We start from the raw sequence: 17,966 nt of genomic DNA, 5'->3' as shown, positions 1-17,966 counted from the left end.
CAATAGCTGGGATTGACAGACAACTTTGGGGTTGCAAGCACAGGTTATCTCATTTGAGTTTCACAGCAATCCTGTGAGGTCATTACTCATTTTACAGACCAGGAAACTGAAACTTTGGAAGTTGAAATGAGTGGCTGGTGACATGGCCAGTATGCAAAGGTGAGATTTGAATCCAAATCTCTGCTCACTCTGAGACCAGGATTTTATCAACTGCCTCTTAAAAAATGAAGACACACACCAAATTACCCGGCATCCATTAAATTTTTTAAAACAAACGTCCATATCTATATATGTATATGTATATATGTACATTTTCTTTCATATATATAAATTTTAATTATGTAATATCATGGAAACGAAACTTTCATTTGCCTGTATTTATGTGCGTATATATAGGTGTGTGTATACATGTGCACATGAGCTCCACTAATGCCACATAAATGTGGTTCTTCCCTGTCTAGACTATAAGCTTTTTGAGGACGTTTTTGCCTTTGTATCCAAGCACCTGTGACAGTGCCTGGCATACAGTAAGTATTAATAAATGCTTATTGATGGCCTGATTGATCACAGAATTTCAGTGCTAGAAGGGACTTTGGAGAAAATCTAGCCCAACTGATAACTGAAAAAGAATCCTTTTTATATGATACGTGGGAAATGGCCGCCATTGCTTGAAGACCTCTGCTTAGGTGGAACCCAATACCACAAGTTTATGTAAATTTTCTATTAATATGTCAACACATTAAAATCAGATAGGAATTGCATTTTAATCTGGTTTGGGCCACATTTGGTAGTGTTGTGGCCCAGCTGCATGTCTGGCACCTCTGTTCAAAGCACATATGATGAATTTTATCCACAAGAAGCCTATAAAGTAGATAATACAGATTATGATTCCCATTTTACAGATAAGGCTACTTGTTAGCTAAGTGATGGTAAGCAAATCACTCTACTTCTTAAGTCTTAATTTTCTCTGGAAAACTGGAATTTTTGACTTAATGACCCATATTAGCAGTCTATCTTAATTAAATTCCATGAATAATTGTTTAATCTTAGTGGGCGCAGACCTCTTAGATTTATTGCTAGGATACTTCTGGAAAAGGCAGGTAAATTTTATGTATGTATGTAAATTTTATTGTAAATATGCTCAGAGGCCAGACAATATTATTAATCTAAATTGTTTGTGAACTTTTAAAACTTGTCTGCATTGCATACTAAAAGACATAGGGACCAGAAGGTAATAAATGACATCCCCTTATGATGCTTGGCACATTACAATGATGCTGCTATTATACAAGATAAAGTTAGTTTTGGGTTTTTTTTGGAAAATCTTTTTAAAGTTTCTTTTAGAATTCATGGCTCATTCTTTTGAATATCATTTATTGTTGGACGATCTCTGTAATTTCATCCATGTAGAGAACTTCCAGTATGGAAACCCTCTCCAGTCCTGCAGATCGGCACCTTCTCAACAACTTAAGAAATGCTTTAATATTGGGAGGATAAGGGTATTACACAGGCTCACAAAGCCAATAGGTATCATAGGCAGCCTGTGAATCCTGATCTCTTGACACAGAGAAGAGCTCTTAGATGTTATATCGCATCACTGCCCTTTTCTTTGGCAGTGGCAAATTTTCATTCCCTGAGGGAGGATTTGATTTTTGGATGATATACTAGGCTACAGCATCCTCTTTCCAGAAGGCAATATCAGGAAAGTTAAAACATTTTTAGTAATAGAAACATCATTGGATTAAGTTTTCATCACTCAATTAAATCTCCATCGCTGGAAAAAAAATCTGGTATTTTGAAGGCCAACACTCATTTGGATAAATTCTAATATGGCTGTTTAATGTGGTCTTAATAATTTATAGCCAGACCAATCTTTGTAAATATATGTCTCCCTGGATAGAATGGAAGCTCTTTGAAGAAGAGGATTGTTTCAGTCTTTGGATTCCTGGCCTCGTCTTAGGATCAGGCATATAGGAAAGAGGAATGGACATGCCAGGCACCATTGTCTTTAGATCCCTGGCCTCATCTTATGGTCTTGCACACAGGAAAGAGGAAGCGGACAAAGTATTTATGAAATTAGTGCCTACAACATCCCAGGCACTGTGTCTTTGGATTCCTGGCCTCGACACAGGACATAGCATAGAAAGAAGGAGAAAGGGAACAAGCATTTATTGAACACCTACTATGTGTCAGAGAATAGCTGGGTGGCACAGCGCACACAGTGCCGGCCTGGAGTCAGGAGGACCTGAGTTCAAATCTGGCCACAGACACCTCTTAGATGTGCGACCCTGAGCAAGTCACTTAACCCATTTGCCTCATCTGTAAACGAGCTGGTGAAGTAAACAGTAAACCACTCCAGTATCTTTACCAAAAAAATAAAAGTACCAAATGGGGTCATGGAAAGTTGGACGTGACCAAATTGACTCAACAGTGATAACAACTATGTGTCTTACAGTACGCTAAGTAAGCACTTTACAAATATTATCTTACTTGATCTTTACAACATCCCTAGGAGGTGGCTGCTATTATTATCAGTTGAGGAAACTGAGGCAGAGAGGAGTTAAATAATTTACCCAGGGTTGCACAGTTAGTAAGTGTCTGAGGCCAGATTTGAGCTCAGGTCTTTCTAACTCAAAGCCCAGTGTTCTATACACTATACCACATAGCTGCCTCATAATAGGTGCTTAGTAAATGCTTCTTGATTGACATATATTAAATTATACAAACTCTCAGATGCTGGCAGAAGAAGAGCCTGATTTTAGCCTCTGTGTGAAATACTTGGTAAGCTATTATCATTGCCACATGTAAAGAAAAGAGAATTCATGTAAAACCTCGGGGTGTGTGCCTCCTAATGGATAAAATAAAGTAGAGAATTATGGAAAACTAGCAAATGGACCATCTTGGCCTCATCCCATTCAGGAATAATGCCTTGTTGGGTACGAAGAAGAGATGAGTGAAAACAAGCTTTCCCTCTGAGTTCAACATTAAAAACAATAGGAAAAATCCCTAGAAAGAAAATGAAACTGGTTTTTGTAGGAAAAAAAAAGTCCTTTTAGAACATGGTTCTCATCCCAGATCAGACTAGCTGTGTGACTTTGGATCAATCTCTTCACTTCCCTCCAGCCCTCAGTTTCATCATCTTTAACGTGAGAAAATCCTTTTCCAAATCCAAAATTCTTATCAGAAATGATCTCAAAAGAAAGTTTTAAATTCCATCATTCTGCCAAGTTCAGATTCTCCCCACTTAGCAGGTGTCCTTGAAGTGGCATGATTTCATTAGAAAGAATTTTCCTATGGCCACATTCACAGCATTGAAAGTCTCTTAATCACGTCATACTCCACCAATAATGATATGATTCTTCCTAATGTCCACTAAGACGGAAAGCTGAACGAAAGGCCATTTGCAAATAGAAGCCTTCCAGGAAACACCTGGGAGGCCATAATTTCAAGACCGCACACCCACAAATCTAGCGCAAATGTTGCATTAAAACAGTAAGAATGGTTCTGGCCTTCAGTTAATGGAAAATCCTATCAAATCAGTTAGCTGTTAAAAAAGGTAAGGAGGAACATATGTACTTTAATTTTCATGTGTGTATTAGAAGAAGTGCTCTTAATCAATCCAGAACATGGTGCCTTGTACTCGGAGGTAATGCAGTGAAAGAATTGAACTTTTAACTACATAAAACCAAGGGTGTGGAAAATGGGAGCTGGTAGCCAACCATGAGCTGCTGGGCAGTGGGCAGGGGCGTTAAATTAGTCGGAGTGTAGGGCTATCCTCTTGTATGAGAAGTCATCTTTTTTCCCTTACACACACACGCACACACATATACACAGTCACCCGCACGCACATGTCATCCCCCCCAATCTTCCCACCCCCCGAAAAAGGTAATTTTTAATTTCAAGGAAAAGCTGCATCCCTAAAGTTCATTTGTGAAACTCCTGAGGCATTTCCTCACCAAAACCATGCTACACAGGGTGGTTGGGATGGATCCCAGGCTAGCCCACAAAAACCTGTTTAAGCCATAATTACACTATAAAACAACCACCACATATGACACTGTTTCTGTGGGAAACTGCATTCGGAATTCCAGTGTGGGAGGCCAGGAATATATCTCCTTCTGTTGCCTCCCCTGACTGTTATTTCCTACCTGTGTGGGGCATGTCATTACTCCCCTCTGGGCCTCATCTCCTCATTTGTGAAATGAAAGGGTTGGAGTCAGGGGACCCCAGGTCCAAATGCTGGCTGGCACAATGGACAGAGCCCTGGAGTTGACATCAGGGACGCCCGAGTTCAAATTCAGCTTTGGGCACTTCCTAACCATGTGAAACTGGGCAAATCACTGAATCTCCCTCAGCCTTAGCTGCCTCATCTATAAAATGGGGATAATAATAACACCTACCTCCTAGGGCTGGCATGAGGATTAAATGAGCTAAAGTTTGTAAGTCTCAAAGTGCTAGAAAAATGCTTTGTTGTTGTTCAGTCATTTCAGTTGTGTTTGACAATTTGTGATCCCATTCAGAGCGTTTTCTTGGCAAAAATACTAGAGTGGTTTGCCATTTCCTCCTCCAGCTCATTTTACAAATAAGGAAACTGAGGCAAACAAAATTAAGTGACTTGCCTAGGGTCACACAGCTAGTAAGTGTCTGAGGCCACATTTGAACTCGGGTATTCCTGACTCCAGGCCCAGCACTCTATCCACTGTGCCACTAGCTGCCCCTATATAAATGTGAGCTGTTACATTTGTGACTTTGGACAAGTCATTTAATATTCCTAGGCCTCTGGAAGACATATGAGGCTCTTCCAACTCTATGCTTATGATCTTGAGAGCCAAAGCCCAAGACTGTGCTCTTTCTGCATTCATGAGTAGCCTCCTTCTTTGCCTCCAATTCCACTGCAGTAAGAAAGGACACCCAGAGGGCTTCTCCAGCGTTTCAGGAGTGAGGACCTCTCAGGAGCCGGGCCTGTCTGCCAGGGTAAACACCTAGAAGGCTTAGTCTAAACTGGTTCCCTCTCCTCTCCTCTTCTTTCTTTCCTTCTGACAACAGCCCCAAGACTTGGGGTGCCTTTTTTCCCCTTTCCACTGCTACCATGTTTTGCTTCCAACTCAGTTCTCTATCCCTCCTGGCTTACTAAAAACCAGAAAGTAGCAGTCTCACAGGTTCTCAGCCCTGCCTTTCTATCTCCAAAATAATCATATAGCAATTTGGTGTCTTTGAAGGGTTTTTTATTGTTAGCCAAAACAGGGAAGGCCAAGTTGTGTTTTCCTCAAATGAAAATTCAGATTTTCTTTCTCATTTAGACCTTGACAAAGACAGACATGTATGGGTGCTAACAGCAAGCTTTGGGGTTCTCCAAGTAGGGATGCTATGATAAATGGTGGTACCTTGTGTTAATACAACATTTTGTAGTTTAAATCATCTTCACACAGGTACATTTCTGAGTGATATCTAAGATCAATACATCTCCTGGCATTTTTGTTTTAAGGGAAGTTGAAGGTGGGGCTTTTGGAGTAAAGAACAAGACGGCTTAGGGGAGGTGAGAGAGGGGGAAAGAGACCCTCTTTGTCTTTTCAATTTCAATTCTCCTAGATGTGGCCATTTAGTTAAACCAAAACCACACAGACAACACTTTCTAATGATTATGCATCTTTTAACTGTGACATGAAATGAAAGAAAGGATTGGTAGACTGAGAGAATGTCCATATGGTGGCTTGACTTTCAACTAGGCAATGGTAGCAGATGCAGAGAGGATGCCAGTGACTTAAATATGGACAACAGAGCTGAACTAGTTAGCACATTCATATTCTGGCTCCAAATAAAAATGTACGGGAGTGAAGAGTCTCAAAAATCTATGTTGCAGCTGCACAGCAAACATGTAAATTATGAGGCAGCCAATACAGTTGTCTAAGTTAGGGTGTCAGAAAGAAATACTAAAAAAGACAACCCATAAATAAATCAAGCATACTGTGTATTTATTCTTTCAATGTTTGAAAAATATGCCTACGGCCCAGATCTCTGGGTGTACACCTTATAAAAACTGCATATCTCTGTCTGATGCAATGATTCTGAAGTAGGTGCATTTAGAACACAAGTAACAACCAGAAGGAGCAGGGGCAAGGTGGAAGCAACCCTTGGAAGGCACTGAGGTTTTAAATGTAGTTACTTTTAAAGAATCACATATTTGTACCCCCTCAAAGTTCAGAAGCAGACAGGATGTAAAAATACAATTTCAGACATTCAAATGTTAATTGTATCCTGGCTTTGAAAGATATGAACAGGAACTTCCCAAGAAATCATAAATTAAACATTAATTTTATGTTTCATGGAAATGCAAGATACCCAAAGCCATAAAATGGAAATGCCAAATGGTTGACAGGATAAAGGAATGTGAGATGAAACAACCGTCAACTGCCAACTTACAGCTACTAAGTTGTTAGATAGTTAGAAAAAAAGCTCAGGCTGGGCCCTGGCTTCTTAATACAAAATAAATGAAGAATTCAAATCTTCCGCTAGATTAAATCCAAGTGGTTACAAAGTAAAAGTACTAAGCCAGTGAAAAGTGACTAACTCAGACCAAGTGTGAGGGACATCATTCCGAATTACAAGGGCACCTAGGCAATTAGAGGGTTAAATCAAAACATACATTAAAGTTGATTGTGAACTTTTTGAAAAAATAAACATTACTCTTCAATTTTATCTCTCATATAAAACCTAGATTTTCCAAGTTTAGTTGAGTTTAAGTAAGGTGCACATGTAGAATAAGATACAAATTATAGAACATTGTAAAAAAAATGAAGTATATTACTTTTTCTTGGTCCAGACTTGTGCTATCATTGTTGTGGGGTGTGTATAGCAGGTCTGTGTCTTAGAGAACTGTTTGGGCCCCTAATAGCTTAAGTGATTTGCTTAAGGTCACACAGCCAGGATGTGACACAGATTGGATTTGAACTCAGGTTTTTGGTCTCTGAAGCCAGCTCTCTAGCTAGGACTGACACCAGGGTTGTTGCTCAGTTTTATTATTTTCAAGTACACACAACCAACATGGATACCACAAACACATATGTGTAGACCCATGTATACGTGTATGTGTATATATACACACACACCCATATATATCTCCTATAAAAACACATACATATGTATCCATGTGTGTGTGTGTGTGTGTGTGTGTGTGGTCTAGCAAAAGTTCTTAACAGAACTTCCTTTTAAAAATAGATAAGAATGTTTTAGAATTAGCATAACAAGATATTTTTACAGTATCTCTAAAAGGCTTATTTTTCTGTAGAGTTTAAATCTTACCCAAATCTCAATTTCAACTATAATTCAAAAAAAACACATCTTTCCCCAGCTAGGGGACAAGGGAGTTTCAGGCCAGCAGCCCTTTTTCTTTCACACCAAAATTCCAAATGAGTGAAATCTGAATTAGAGTGGCTTTACTATATCAAAAATTCTTTGTGAAAACATGAAAGGAAATTCAGACTCCCAGATTTAACCATTAGAGTCAACAGGCGCCAATTTTACAGATCACAGAATGAGGGATTGTAAGATTCCATCATAATGAAATAACAGTAATGCTTTTTCCCTTACTCACCACATACTATCCAATGAATGAAAAAGCTTTTTATTAAACACTTGACTATGTTTCTGATACCTTGCTAAGTAAGCACTGGGGATTCAAATACAAAAGGCGAGATAGTCGTTGTCCACACATAACTTACATGTTAATAGGAGAAGATAACATAGATGGGGAGTGGTGGCCAGGTTGGGGTATCTCGGTTTGAGCAGTCACAGGTCTGGTGAGCCGTGTATTAGGGCAACTGATGGATGCCATTTGGAGAAATGGCAATTCATGTTGATTTAATTGCTAATTCTGGACAGGATGGGGGTGAGGCAGGAAAATGGCCAGAGTACATCATGGTGGGTCTGGAGGTACCTTGAGCTCTCTTCAGTCATTTGCATTAGGACCCTAGGTTAGAACAGGTGCACTCACTCTTGTCAAGCAAAGGGATACCTGACTCACCTGTGAAATAACTCAAAATGCCTAAGATGGAATTAGAACTAGAATAGCAGTAGGCTAGCATCTATTAAGTAGTTACTCTGTGTCAGGCACTATGCTAAGTGCTGGGGATACAAAGAAAGACAAAAACAGTCCCTGCTCTCAAGGAACTCACAGTCTAACGGGGAAGACAACATACAGATAACTTTGTACAAACACAATATGGACAGGATGATTGGAGGCAATCAGTAGGGAAGGCACTAGAATTAAGAGGGATGAGGAAAAGTTCCTGTAGATGGTGGGGTTTTAGCTGGAAATTGAAGGAATCCAGGGAATCTAAGAGGTAGAGATGAGTTGGAAGTGTTCCAGTCATGAGGAACAGCCAATAAAAAAATTCAGAGGTGGGAGATGGAGTGTCTGTGTAAGGAACAGTTTCTGTTTCTCTATATTCACTATTTGGCATCTGTAGTTCAGGAAACAAACATTTTGGGAAGGTTTTACAAGATAAATATTTGCCTTGGGTGCTTAGCATGGGAAGACATTCTGCCTTAGAACTTAGATTGGGGTGGGGGCTGTGTGTCACAGGCTTGGACTTGGAAGGGAATTCAGAAAGTATCTTGATACACGACCTGATGGGGAAACTGAGGACTGGGGAGGGCAAATGACTTCCCAAGGTCTCCAAAGCAGTAAGGGGCAGACACTGGATTTGAACCCAAGCCCTCTAATTCCAAATCCAGGATGCTTTCCAACTGCTTCATTTTTGAGGTCAAGAAAGAGGATTTGTCCAAGGTCACCAGACTTGGAATCTTCAGGCAGGATCTGAATCCAGTTCGTTTGACTCCCCTCTGCTGATTTCTCAACAGAGATATTTTACTGGACCATAGGGGATAATGGACAGGGATTAGACCTATGGCTTTATTAGTACTGAGAACTCCCAGAAAAGGAAATTCTCTTTACCCATACATGTCAGCCCCTTTGAGAGCTGCCTAGAGAATTGATTGCTTAGGTGACTTGCCCAGGGTCAGGGGGCTGGTACGGGTCAGAGGTGATGGGAACTCAGGTCCTCCTTGCTTCCAGGCCAGCATTCTATTCCACTGCTCCATGTTGCCACATAGCAGGTACTTAATAGAGGCAGTTAGGTGGCCCAACGGAGAGCATGCAGAACCTGGAATCAAGTTGTTGTTCAGTGGTATGTGACACTCTGCGACCCCAGTTGGGGTTTTCTCGACAAAGATACTGGAGTGGTTCGACATTTCCTTCTCCAGCCCATCTTACAGATGAAGAAACTGAGGCAAATAGGGTGAAGTGACTTGCCCAGGGTCACACAGCTCGTATGTATCTAAGGCCTGATTTGAAATCATGAAGATGAGTCTTCTGGACTCCAGGCCTTGCACTCCATCCACTGTGTCACCTAGCTGCCCTGGAATCAGGAAGACCCGAGTTGAAATGTAGCCTCAGAGGCTTATAGCTGTGTGCTCCTGGGCGTGTCACTTAAACTGTCCCCTCGGTCTCCTCATCTACAAAATCAGGATGATAAAAGCATCTGCTTCCTAAGGGCTGTTGTGGGGATAAAATGAGATGATATTTGTAACGTGCTTTGCAAATTTAAAGAGGTATGGAAATGCTATTATTATTATTTGCTTGTTGATTGATTTTACTGTGGTAAGAAAAAGTTTCTCAACCAATGTCACCTGACTTGCTTAATACCTCCTTAGTTTCTTCTCCTGTCTTATCTTGGATGTTATCTTTAGACTGATGGGACAGAAGGAAAAAATAATCATTTTGAAGGTGTTTGAGATGAGTTCACTCCATCTTCCTCTCATGCCTCCATCTCGACTTCCTAGCCAAACCTAGCCTATCCATATCCCCATAACATCATGCTTTTCAAACGGCTTATCTCATTTGATCATGATGCCACAGAGGATCACAGGGTCAACATCATCAAAGCACAGATTTAAACCTAGAAAGGACTCCTGAGGCCATTTTACAGATGAGGAAGTAGGGTCTACAGGGGATGAGGGATGTCAGTGTCAAGGATAGGATTTGAACCCAGTATGCTTTCCACTGTACCACTCTAAGAAGGAAAAGAAGAAGAGCTATAGAAAACATTCCTAGCCAGTCTTGACATCATGGCAGAAGCAGAATGAGCCATTCAAAAAGGTCTATTTCTTCCTTCAATTCAAGATGAACAAATTCTTATTTTTATACAAGAGCTTAAAGATATTGGCTTTCAACGCCTAAGTTAACAGGAGATGAGAAAGATCACCTGTGACACATACTGAATCAGCGATTTCTCAGAGCTTTCTTTGGCCCACCAGAAAGTAAGTTCCTATTACATACACCTTGCAAAGCTGCATCCGGCTCTACATCTCTACGGCTCACTCATTTAGTTCGTCTTGATACTCGCTGGTCTTTGTGTATCTATCAGCCATCCTGACACATTTCTCTCCACCTGCCCTCCACTTCAAAACCACAACCCTTCTTCTCATCTACATGTTGGAACCACCTTGCCTGACAATCCTTTAACTGGACTTGGCTACATGGCATGATCTGCAACCCTTTCTATGGAGCACAGGAGAGCTCTTTGGGTGCTGAACCAACACAGTGGTGAAATGAACATTCATCTCAGGAAAATGCATTTTTTTAAAAAGGAGTACAAAAATTCACTGACGTGGAAATCTGGTCTCAATAAAAACTTAAGTTGCCATGGAAATGGAAGGGAGAGGGGGAAAGGGTCTCTACAAAAGTGACTGATGCTATTTATTAATCTACTCGCAAGCAAGGTCTAATTTTAAAGTCACCCCCAAGAAAACCACTTCTTACATCAGCCTCTTAATATGCTAAGAAAACCTGCTTCACAAGCTTTAGCCACGGAGTAAGATGTGCTCTCCCAATCTGTGTACCAGTCAGGTGGCCATAAAAGCAGAATAATTCATGCCAAAATTTTCATTATATTTCTAAACATACTTATTTATATTTTAAATCACGCATCCAACAATATGAAATATCTTTCATTTGGACAGGTGTGAACAAGAAAACAGATGCATCCATTAAACATGGAACAATTTGATGAATGAAAAAAAGTAAATAGTTTGAGAACTCTGGTTAAAAGTACTTCAGCTACCAGTTCACTTACTTGAAAAAATACAGCCATGGCTCCTATTATTCGGTTTTCAGAAATTGCTGTCTGAAAGCTGTCAAAGTCATCGGGATTGTAAAAGTAAATCTGCATCTGTTAAAAAAAAAACAAAAAAAGAAAAATTAAAGAGTTAGCCCCCTTGGACAGGCTGGCTCAAGTCAAGCGTGTTAAGGCTGATACCCAGGATTCAAGTCAACTGACGATTTCAACCAATTTCTAGTAAATGTAAGACATTGTGATCTCTATGTATGGGGGTATGGGTACAAGAGCATAACAGACTCAGATCTTTACAGAGTTACTATCTAATGACTAATTATGCTACAATGCAAAACATGGTCAATTCAAAGAAAAAAAATCAAGGCACAGTGATGAGAAATCTGAGGAGTGAAATTCCCTTTCATTAGGATGGGGATAAGGGGGTGGTAAGGGAATGAGGTACAGAAAAAGTCACCATCTTCCTTAGGCCTTGAGGGAAAGGTGGGACTTTTACTGAGGGAGATGAAAATGTGGGACCTGAACCTGCGTCTTCCTGATACCAAGTCCTGTGTGCTACCCTGTTTCTCCAAAGAGGGATGCACCAGAAACGTAAAAGGTATGAATGCAAGAAATCCCCTAGAGGCACAAGGATGGGGTAAGGGGAAAGAATGATGGGAAAGGGGAATGGCTAGGGGTCCTGTTTAGCTTCAGGGATGAGAATATGAAGGGGAGAGTTCTAGAGTCAGCCCTGGAAGAGGCCCAAGAGATTATCTCTTCTGATTCCATTTTATAAATGAAGAAACCAAAAGTTAATTGACTTGCCCAAGGTCCCATGGGTAATAGAAGGCAGGGAGATTAGAACTGGGACATGGAAGATCTTAAGTACTAGGATCAGGATCCCTACTTTCTTTGGTTAGCACTGGAGGGGGGGAGCCTCCAGCTGAAAGGTATTAGTTAATTAGAGTAGTGCATATCATGTGATCTAGCTTCCTAACCTCTCAGGGCTGTTCCCTCTTCTCTAAAATAAGGGTCAGGAGGAAGTTAGGTGGCTCAATGGATAGATCTAGAGGCTAGATAGCATCTAGAGTCAGGAAGACCTGACTCATACACTCATTAGCTGTGTGACCCTGGGCAAGTCACTTAACTGCTGTTTGCCTTCATCCATTGGAGAAGGAAATGGAAAACCACTCCAGTATCTTTGCCAAGAAAACCCCATGGACGAGATCATGAAGATTTGGGCATGACTGAGTAGTTGAACAACAACAAAAATAGGGGGAGGGAAGAGGTATATTAGTCCTAAGGGAGGTCCCTTCTAGCTCCAAAATCCTATGATTTTGCAATCTTTCTAAAATGTGGAGACCAAGAGAATGCCTGAGAAAGCAACGTCATGCAGGAGACAGGAGAGGATGCAATGGAAGGATAGAGGGAAAAGAGATTCTCTTGGCAAGTAGGGACACCCCCTCTTCTTCTGAGACTGGGTAGGGAGGAAAGCGTAGCAAGGACAAGGAGGCTTAGATGAGAGCGTCTGAAAAAGTTGGCATCAATCCTGTCTGAAGTCGGGTCATCTAGGAAGAGTGAGTAGGTGGAGTAGTGTTGGGGACTGGAGGGGAAAAGAGAAGGGCTGAAACAGCAGTAAGGGCCCGATCTGGGGTTATAGAGCATAAATATGCAGCAGATCCAGGGCGGTATCAGCCTTGCCTCTGGCAGCTCTGGAACTGGACCGTAGCATGGCAGTAGTCACCCAAGGGTGAAAGGGGGTGGGGCACTTACAATGGAGGTTCAAGGAACCGGGACATTCAGGAACAAAAGGGCAAATTATGGACATGTATGATCACAGAGACAAGATTGGTTAGAGAAGAAAGTAAGGCCAGATAGAAAGAAGAGGTGAGAAAATACACCCTCCCTTTGCAGAGGTGAGGGATGATAGGTGTGCAACACTGCAGATAATGTCAAACTTGGTGGAAGTGTTGGTTGGTTTTGCAGAATTGCTTTTCCCCCTCTCTCTCATGTTTTTTCTTTCTTACAAGAGATGGCTTGCAGAGTAAGGCAAAGGCAAATGATATGCTCAGACAGGAAGGTGGTGGATAAATAAAAGTTACCAGTGAAAATTAAAAATTTAAAAAGAGAAATCTAGAATAGAGATGATGGATTTAGAGAATAAAGCAGAATCAAAAGAAGAAAGGGCATGAGGAGCAAAAAGAACCAGCGGCAAAGGAGGAGAGGTGGAAGCCTAGAAGACTGTAGGCAGAGAGGGCGACAGCAAAAGGCAGAGTCTGAGAAGTTGAACAATTTGAATGATTGTGATGGCTAAAGCCTAGCTAACCTGGCATTGGCTGACGAGGCTAGAGATGGAGTGTTAGCAACTGAGGAATTTGAGGAAATGAGGGCAGTGTGTTAAATGGATAATCTGGGTGGATAATGAAATCTTTTGGGAGAATTTTGAAAGAATATGAATTTCTTATATGGTATTTCAAAATTATTTATTTATAGTTTTCAACATTCACTTTTATAAGACTGAGTTCTAAATTTTCTCCCCCTCTGTCCCTTCCTCTGTCCTCAAGACGGCATGCAATCTGATATAAGCTATACATGTACAATCATTTTAAATATATTTCCACGTTATTTATATGTTTGATGTGTGTGTGTGTGTGTGTATGTGTAGGAATGACACTTGAGGAAGGGCTTATAATGTTTACAGATACTTAGATATTGTAAGAGACATGCTCAATGACACACATTTTGATAACTGAATAAGAGTCCTAAAAAGGGCAAGACAAATGGGACTTAATCTCAGGTTAACAAAATTTAGAGGCATTTGACATACTGGGATATGATCTGTGGCCCTGATGGCCATATATTCTAGTAATCTCAATACATGTTGAGGCTACATGTCGTCCCCCACAGTAGCTGAGCTGCTGAACCCCTACCTAACCACCAGCCCTACCATCTTCCCTCCTACCTCATCTGATCCTTCAGCAGTAAAGAAATCTTTCAGTATTGAGTGGGGTACTCAGACCACTTAGTAGCCATATACCCCTGGTGAACTCTCTGCCCACACTCCATGTATAACAGTTTTTAGTTATAGCTGCACTCTTCATCAAGAGTCCAAATAGAGTCATCTGGAAATATTACACAGATGTGAACTGGGGTCTGCCATTAAACACTAGTATTTTACATTTTCTTTCTTAATAACTCCTTATTTAACATAAGCAGTAAATAAATCAATTTAACTTTACAATCTATTTTGGCAAACATGACCACTATCTCAAGGTGTTTGTATTTAGATCAATTTAGTAAACAGACAAAAAAATCAGAGCACAGAATTCTTTTGCCTTGACTCCTATCTTAAAAGTTCCAAGAAAGATCTGGAGAACTGGATTTTTCAGAGCTCTTCTGGACCTGAGAGAAAACCACTGATATTGGCCAATTCTCCTGCTCTCACTTCTCAGAACGACACTTTCCAATTTCCTTCAGAGTTCTCAGTCTCAAGATTGAGTCAGTTACTTGAAATTAAACAAAGGAAGTCACAGTTCCCTCTTTGCACACAGATCTAAGCTATGTTTACTGGTTGGAGCAGTTCATTAGACCACACTGATTAGAAGGTCGCAGTCAAAAGACAGTGACAGATATTGAATACAAGGAACAGAAGTTGGGACTAGGAGATATTCCTGTTTTTAAAAGTACTGCCAAGAGGCAAATTTCTTAGAAAGGAAGGATGGAGGGTTGAAGTTTAGGAAATATTGTCATACAGTATTTTCTAATATACACAAGTAAACATGTATACCTCCCCCCCACTCTCTACTTATCACTCCTGCCCCAGTCCCCTAGGCCCTCAGTTTCCACTGGTTCTGTCAGTTTCTTACAAATGTGCTGCCTCCAGGTTTGGACAGCTTTAGCCTTCATGAATTTACAGAGAAAAATCCATTCATTGAAGTTCAAATTAAAACCGTTCAATACTGGGTGAATTGCTTTGGGTTCAACTAAGCCAGGGAGAAACTCCTTAGTTTTCAGTAAATTCAGAAAATTACATTTCACTTCCTTGTTAAAAGGGAGGTTTCTCCAGTCTGACCTGTTTGCAGAATGCAACCCCAGAATGAAAACTGGGAGAGAAACAGTATTGTTTAATATATATCTTGTGAAGCAGAGGATGGAAAGTATTCTAAGTTTTGTTTTCAAGGGCACTTTCATCTACAACTTTGGTTACTTTTTTAAAAAGGAAGGGATTTTGAGAATTATTTTGGATGATGTGGATTAGGAAGGATCTTATCAGAATACCCTCCTGGGGGCTAAGATGATTATTTTTTTCTTCCAGACACAGGTCTCTCACAAAATGAACTGTTGAATTATGTTAGCATGGGACAGAAAGAAAAGAAGAGGGAAGAGAGAAGAGAAAAGAGGCAATGTAAAGTAAGGTAAGGGGATGGATGAGAGGTGGAGAGGGAGGGGAGATCAGGAGGAAGGGGAGATGAGGAAAGGGAAGGGGGTGAGTAATGAGAGGCATCTGTTGTTTTCAGAAAGGGCTTGATGAACTCTTTGGTACAGACCAGTTTCTGAGGTGGGCAGGAAGGGAGGACAAATTATCAATTCAGTACATTCAGGGTAAGAAGACAGGCACCATCCAGCCCTCACATTGCCCATCATAGCTCTGCTAAATCCAATTGTCCTCCCTCATCTCCCTCTGATCACATGTATTGTTCTCATGCAGTCATATCCCATCTGCCTCAGCTTATAAAAAAAAATCCCATGGTTCCTCCTATTGGTTTTAATTTTTATTTACAACTTCACTCATGTGAAAATATGTTTAATGGGTATGTAAATGTAAAGCCTATATCAGATTGTGCACTCTCTTGGGGAGGGTGGGGGGAAGGAAGGGGGAGAAAAATTTTCAACTCAAAAGCATATGGAAGTGATTGTTGATAAATCAAAATAAATTAATAAAATTTAAAAAAAAAGAACAAAAAAAAAATAAAAAAAAATCCCACCTGCTGGGAACTGAATGGTCATCAACTAATACAAATATTTCAATATACAAAGAAAGCAGCTAGATGGCACAGTGAATAGAGTGTTGGGCCTGGAGTCAAGAAGTGAGTTCAAATCTGGCCTCAGACACTTACAACCTGTGTGATCCTGGGCAAGTCATCTAACCCTGTCTGCCTCGGTTTCCTTATATGTAAAATGGGCTGGAGGAGGAAATGGCAAATCACTCCAGTCTATCTGCTAAGAAAACCCCAAATGGAGTCAGGAAGAGTTAGACAAGACTGAAATGAATGAACAACAAAACAAAGAAGAAAAAGAAAAGGATTGTATCAGTCTGTCAAAGGTGAACCCCTTCAGTTACTCATTAAATCCCAGTTATTCAAGTGACTATGTGACCTTGGGGAAACTGCCTCCCTGAGCACCAGTTTTCTCACCTGTAAAATGGGGAGGCCGGAGTCAATACCTGCTGACACCCCTTCCAGCGCCAGATCTAGGATCCCATGATCTTTTAGGAACCCAAGGAAGAAGCCTATTCATTACAAAGACAACTTCGCGCCAAATGTGCTCATGGTAACTGGTGTTTATATGGTGCTTTCCAGTTTGAAATCCCATCTCATCTGAACCTCCTCACACCCCTGGGAGGAGGGTAATCCAGACAACTAGTCACATGCCAGGCATTTGGGAAGGGAGGGGGATAGGCTGGGGAAACATCTACTAAGTGTTTAGAATTCTGTTTTATGACAGAACCAGGGGTGTGCTGTTAAATGTTTAGCAATCAGCAATTGGAGGAAGCTATTAACATTTCTTCATAGCTTTCTTAAGTCTAGACAATCAACAAAACAATAAAGTCCTGATTTTGCTGCGTTTGCTGTTTTCCCAAGTGTAAATGTCTACACTGAAAATTTAACAACCAGCTCTCTGCAGCTGGTTTGAGCTGGCTCCAGCATACTTGGGTACACACATGTATATTTCACTGGGCCTTACTGAGTCTTTGTGAGTGACTCCTGCTGACTGGCTTTTCTCCCTCTTCCTACCACACTATGCCACTCCTCCCTTCCCCAGCTGTCCGTGGTATTTTTATTCCACAAAGGTGAGATTTACATGATGATCACCTGACATTATCATGGCATTACAGTACCGGACTTGGCAGGGTAGGAAACAAATCGGATCACAAAAGCCCTAATCACTGAACAAGCAGGAGCTAAACTATAGACACAGACAACGTATGGTAAAGGCATAATGAAGCGGTGACTATGCAGCGTTTCCCTTCCACAGCAGGGAGGAAGTACGGGGCTTTGTAAGTATGCAGTTCACAGCAGTCAATGTTACCATACTGTAGGGTACAAGGATAATGCATACATCTAGACATGCCAAAACATTGGCTTCTTTTCTCATTTGTCCTTGAATTTTCTCACGATTTTTTTTTCTCTTTCCCGTAAAAGAAGCCTTAAATATCAAGTGCAATACTAGAAACGTCCTAAGAAAATGCGTTGTTTAATGGTCAACTAGATGGGAAGCACAGGTGATAGAGGGATTCCCCCAAAGGCAGCATAGTACAGTAGGAAGGGGGCTGGATTGGAGTCAAAGGATCTGGGTTCAAATCCCAGCTCTGTCACTTGCTACTGTTTATGTCAAATTGCTGAACTTCTCTGGGCCTCAGTTTCTTCATCTGTCAAATGAGGGGGTTGGAATAGGTGGACTTGCAGGTGCCTTCCAGCTCATGAAAAGGATCCTGTGATAGATGAATATCGTTATTCTTTAGTGCTACAATTGAGTCTTAAAGTCAACTGTCAATTGTGTGTACTAATGGAGGCAAAATGCAATTAATCAATCAACAATCAGTTTAAGCATTTATTAAGTGCCTAACATATAGCTTTT

The 17,966-nt window shown here is 40.8% G+C and overlaps 1 protein-coding gene across 1 annotated transcript in view; it reads right to left on the bottom strand.

The window, feature by feature from the left end:
• Positions 1–17,966, bottom strand: part of PTPRG (protein tyrosine phosphatase receptor type G) — a 785,024-nt gene that overhangs the window by 246,637 nt on the left and 520,421 nt on the right. Inside the window, 1 exon segment of the mRNA XM_020976382.2 lies at positions 11,133–11,228. Coding sequence (XP_020832041.1) covers positions 11,133–11,228 — 96 coding nt within the window.

Source organism: Phascolarctos cinereus, unplaced genomic scaffold, assembly GCF_003287225.1.
Source record: "Phascolarctos cinereus isolate Bilbo 61053 unplaced genomic scaffold, phaCin_HiC Scaffold_4;HRSCAF=312, whole genome shotgun sequence".
NCBI classification, from domain to species: Eukaryota; Metazoa; Chordata; class Mammalia; order Diprotodontia; family Phascolarctidae; genus Phascolarctos; species Phascolarctos cinereus.
This window is presented reverse-complemented; position numbering and strand designations above follow the sequence as displayed.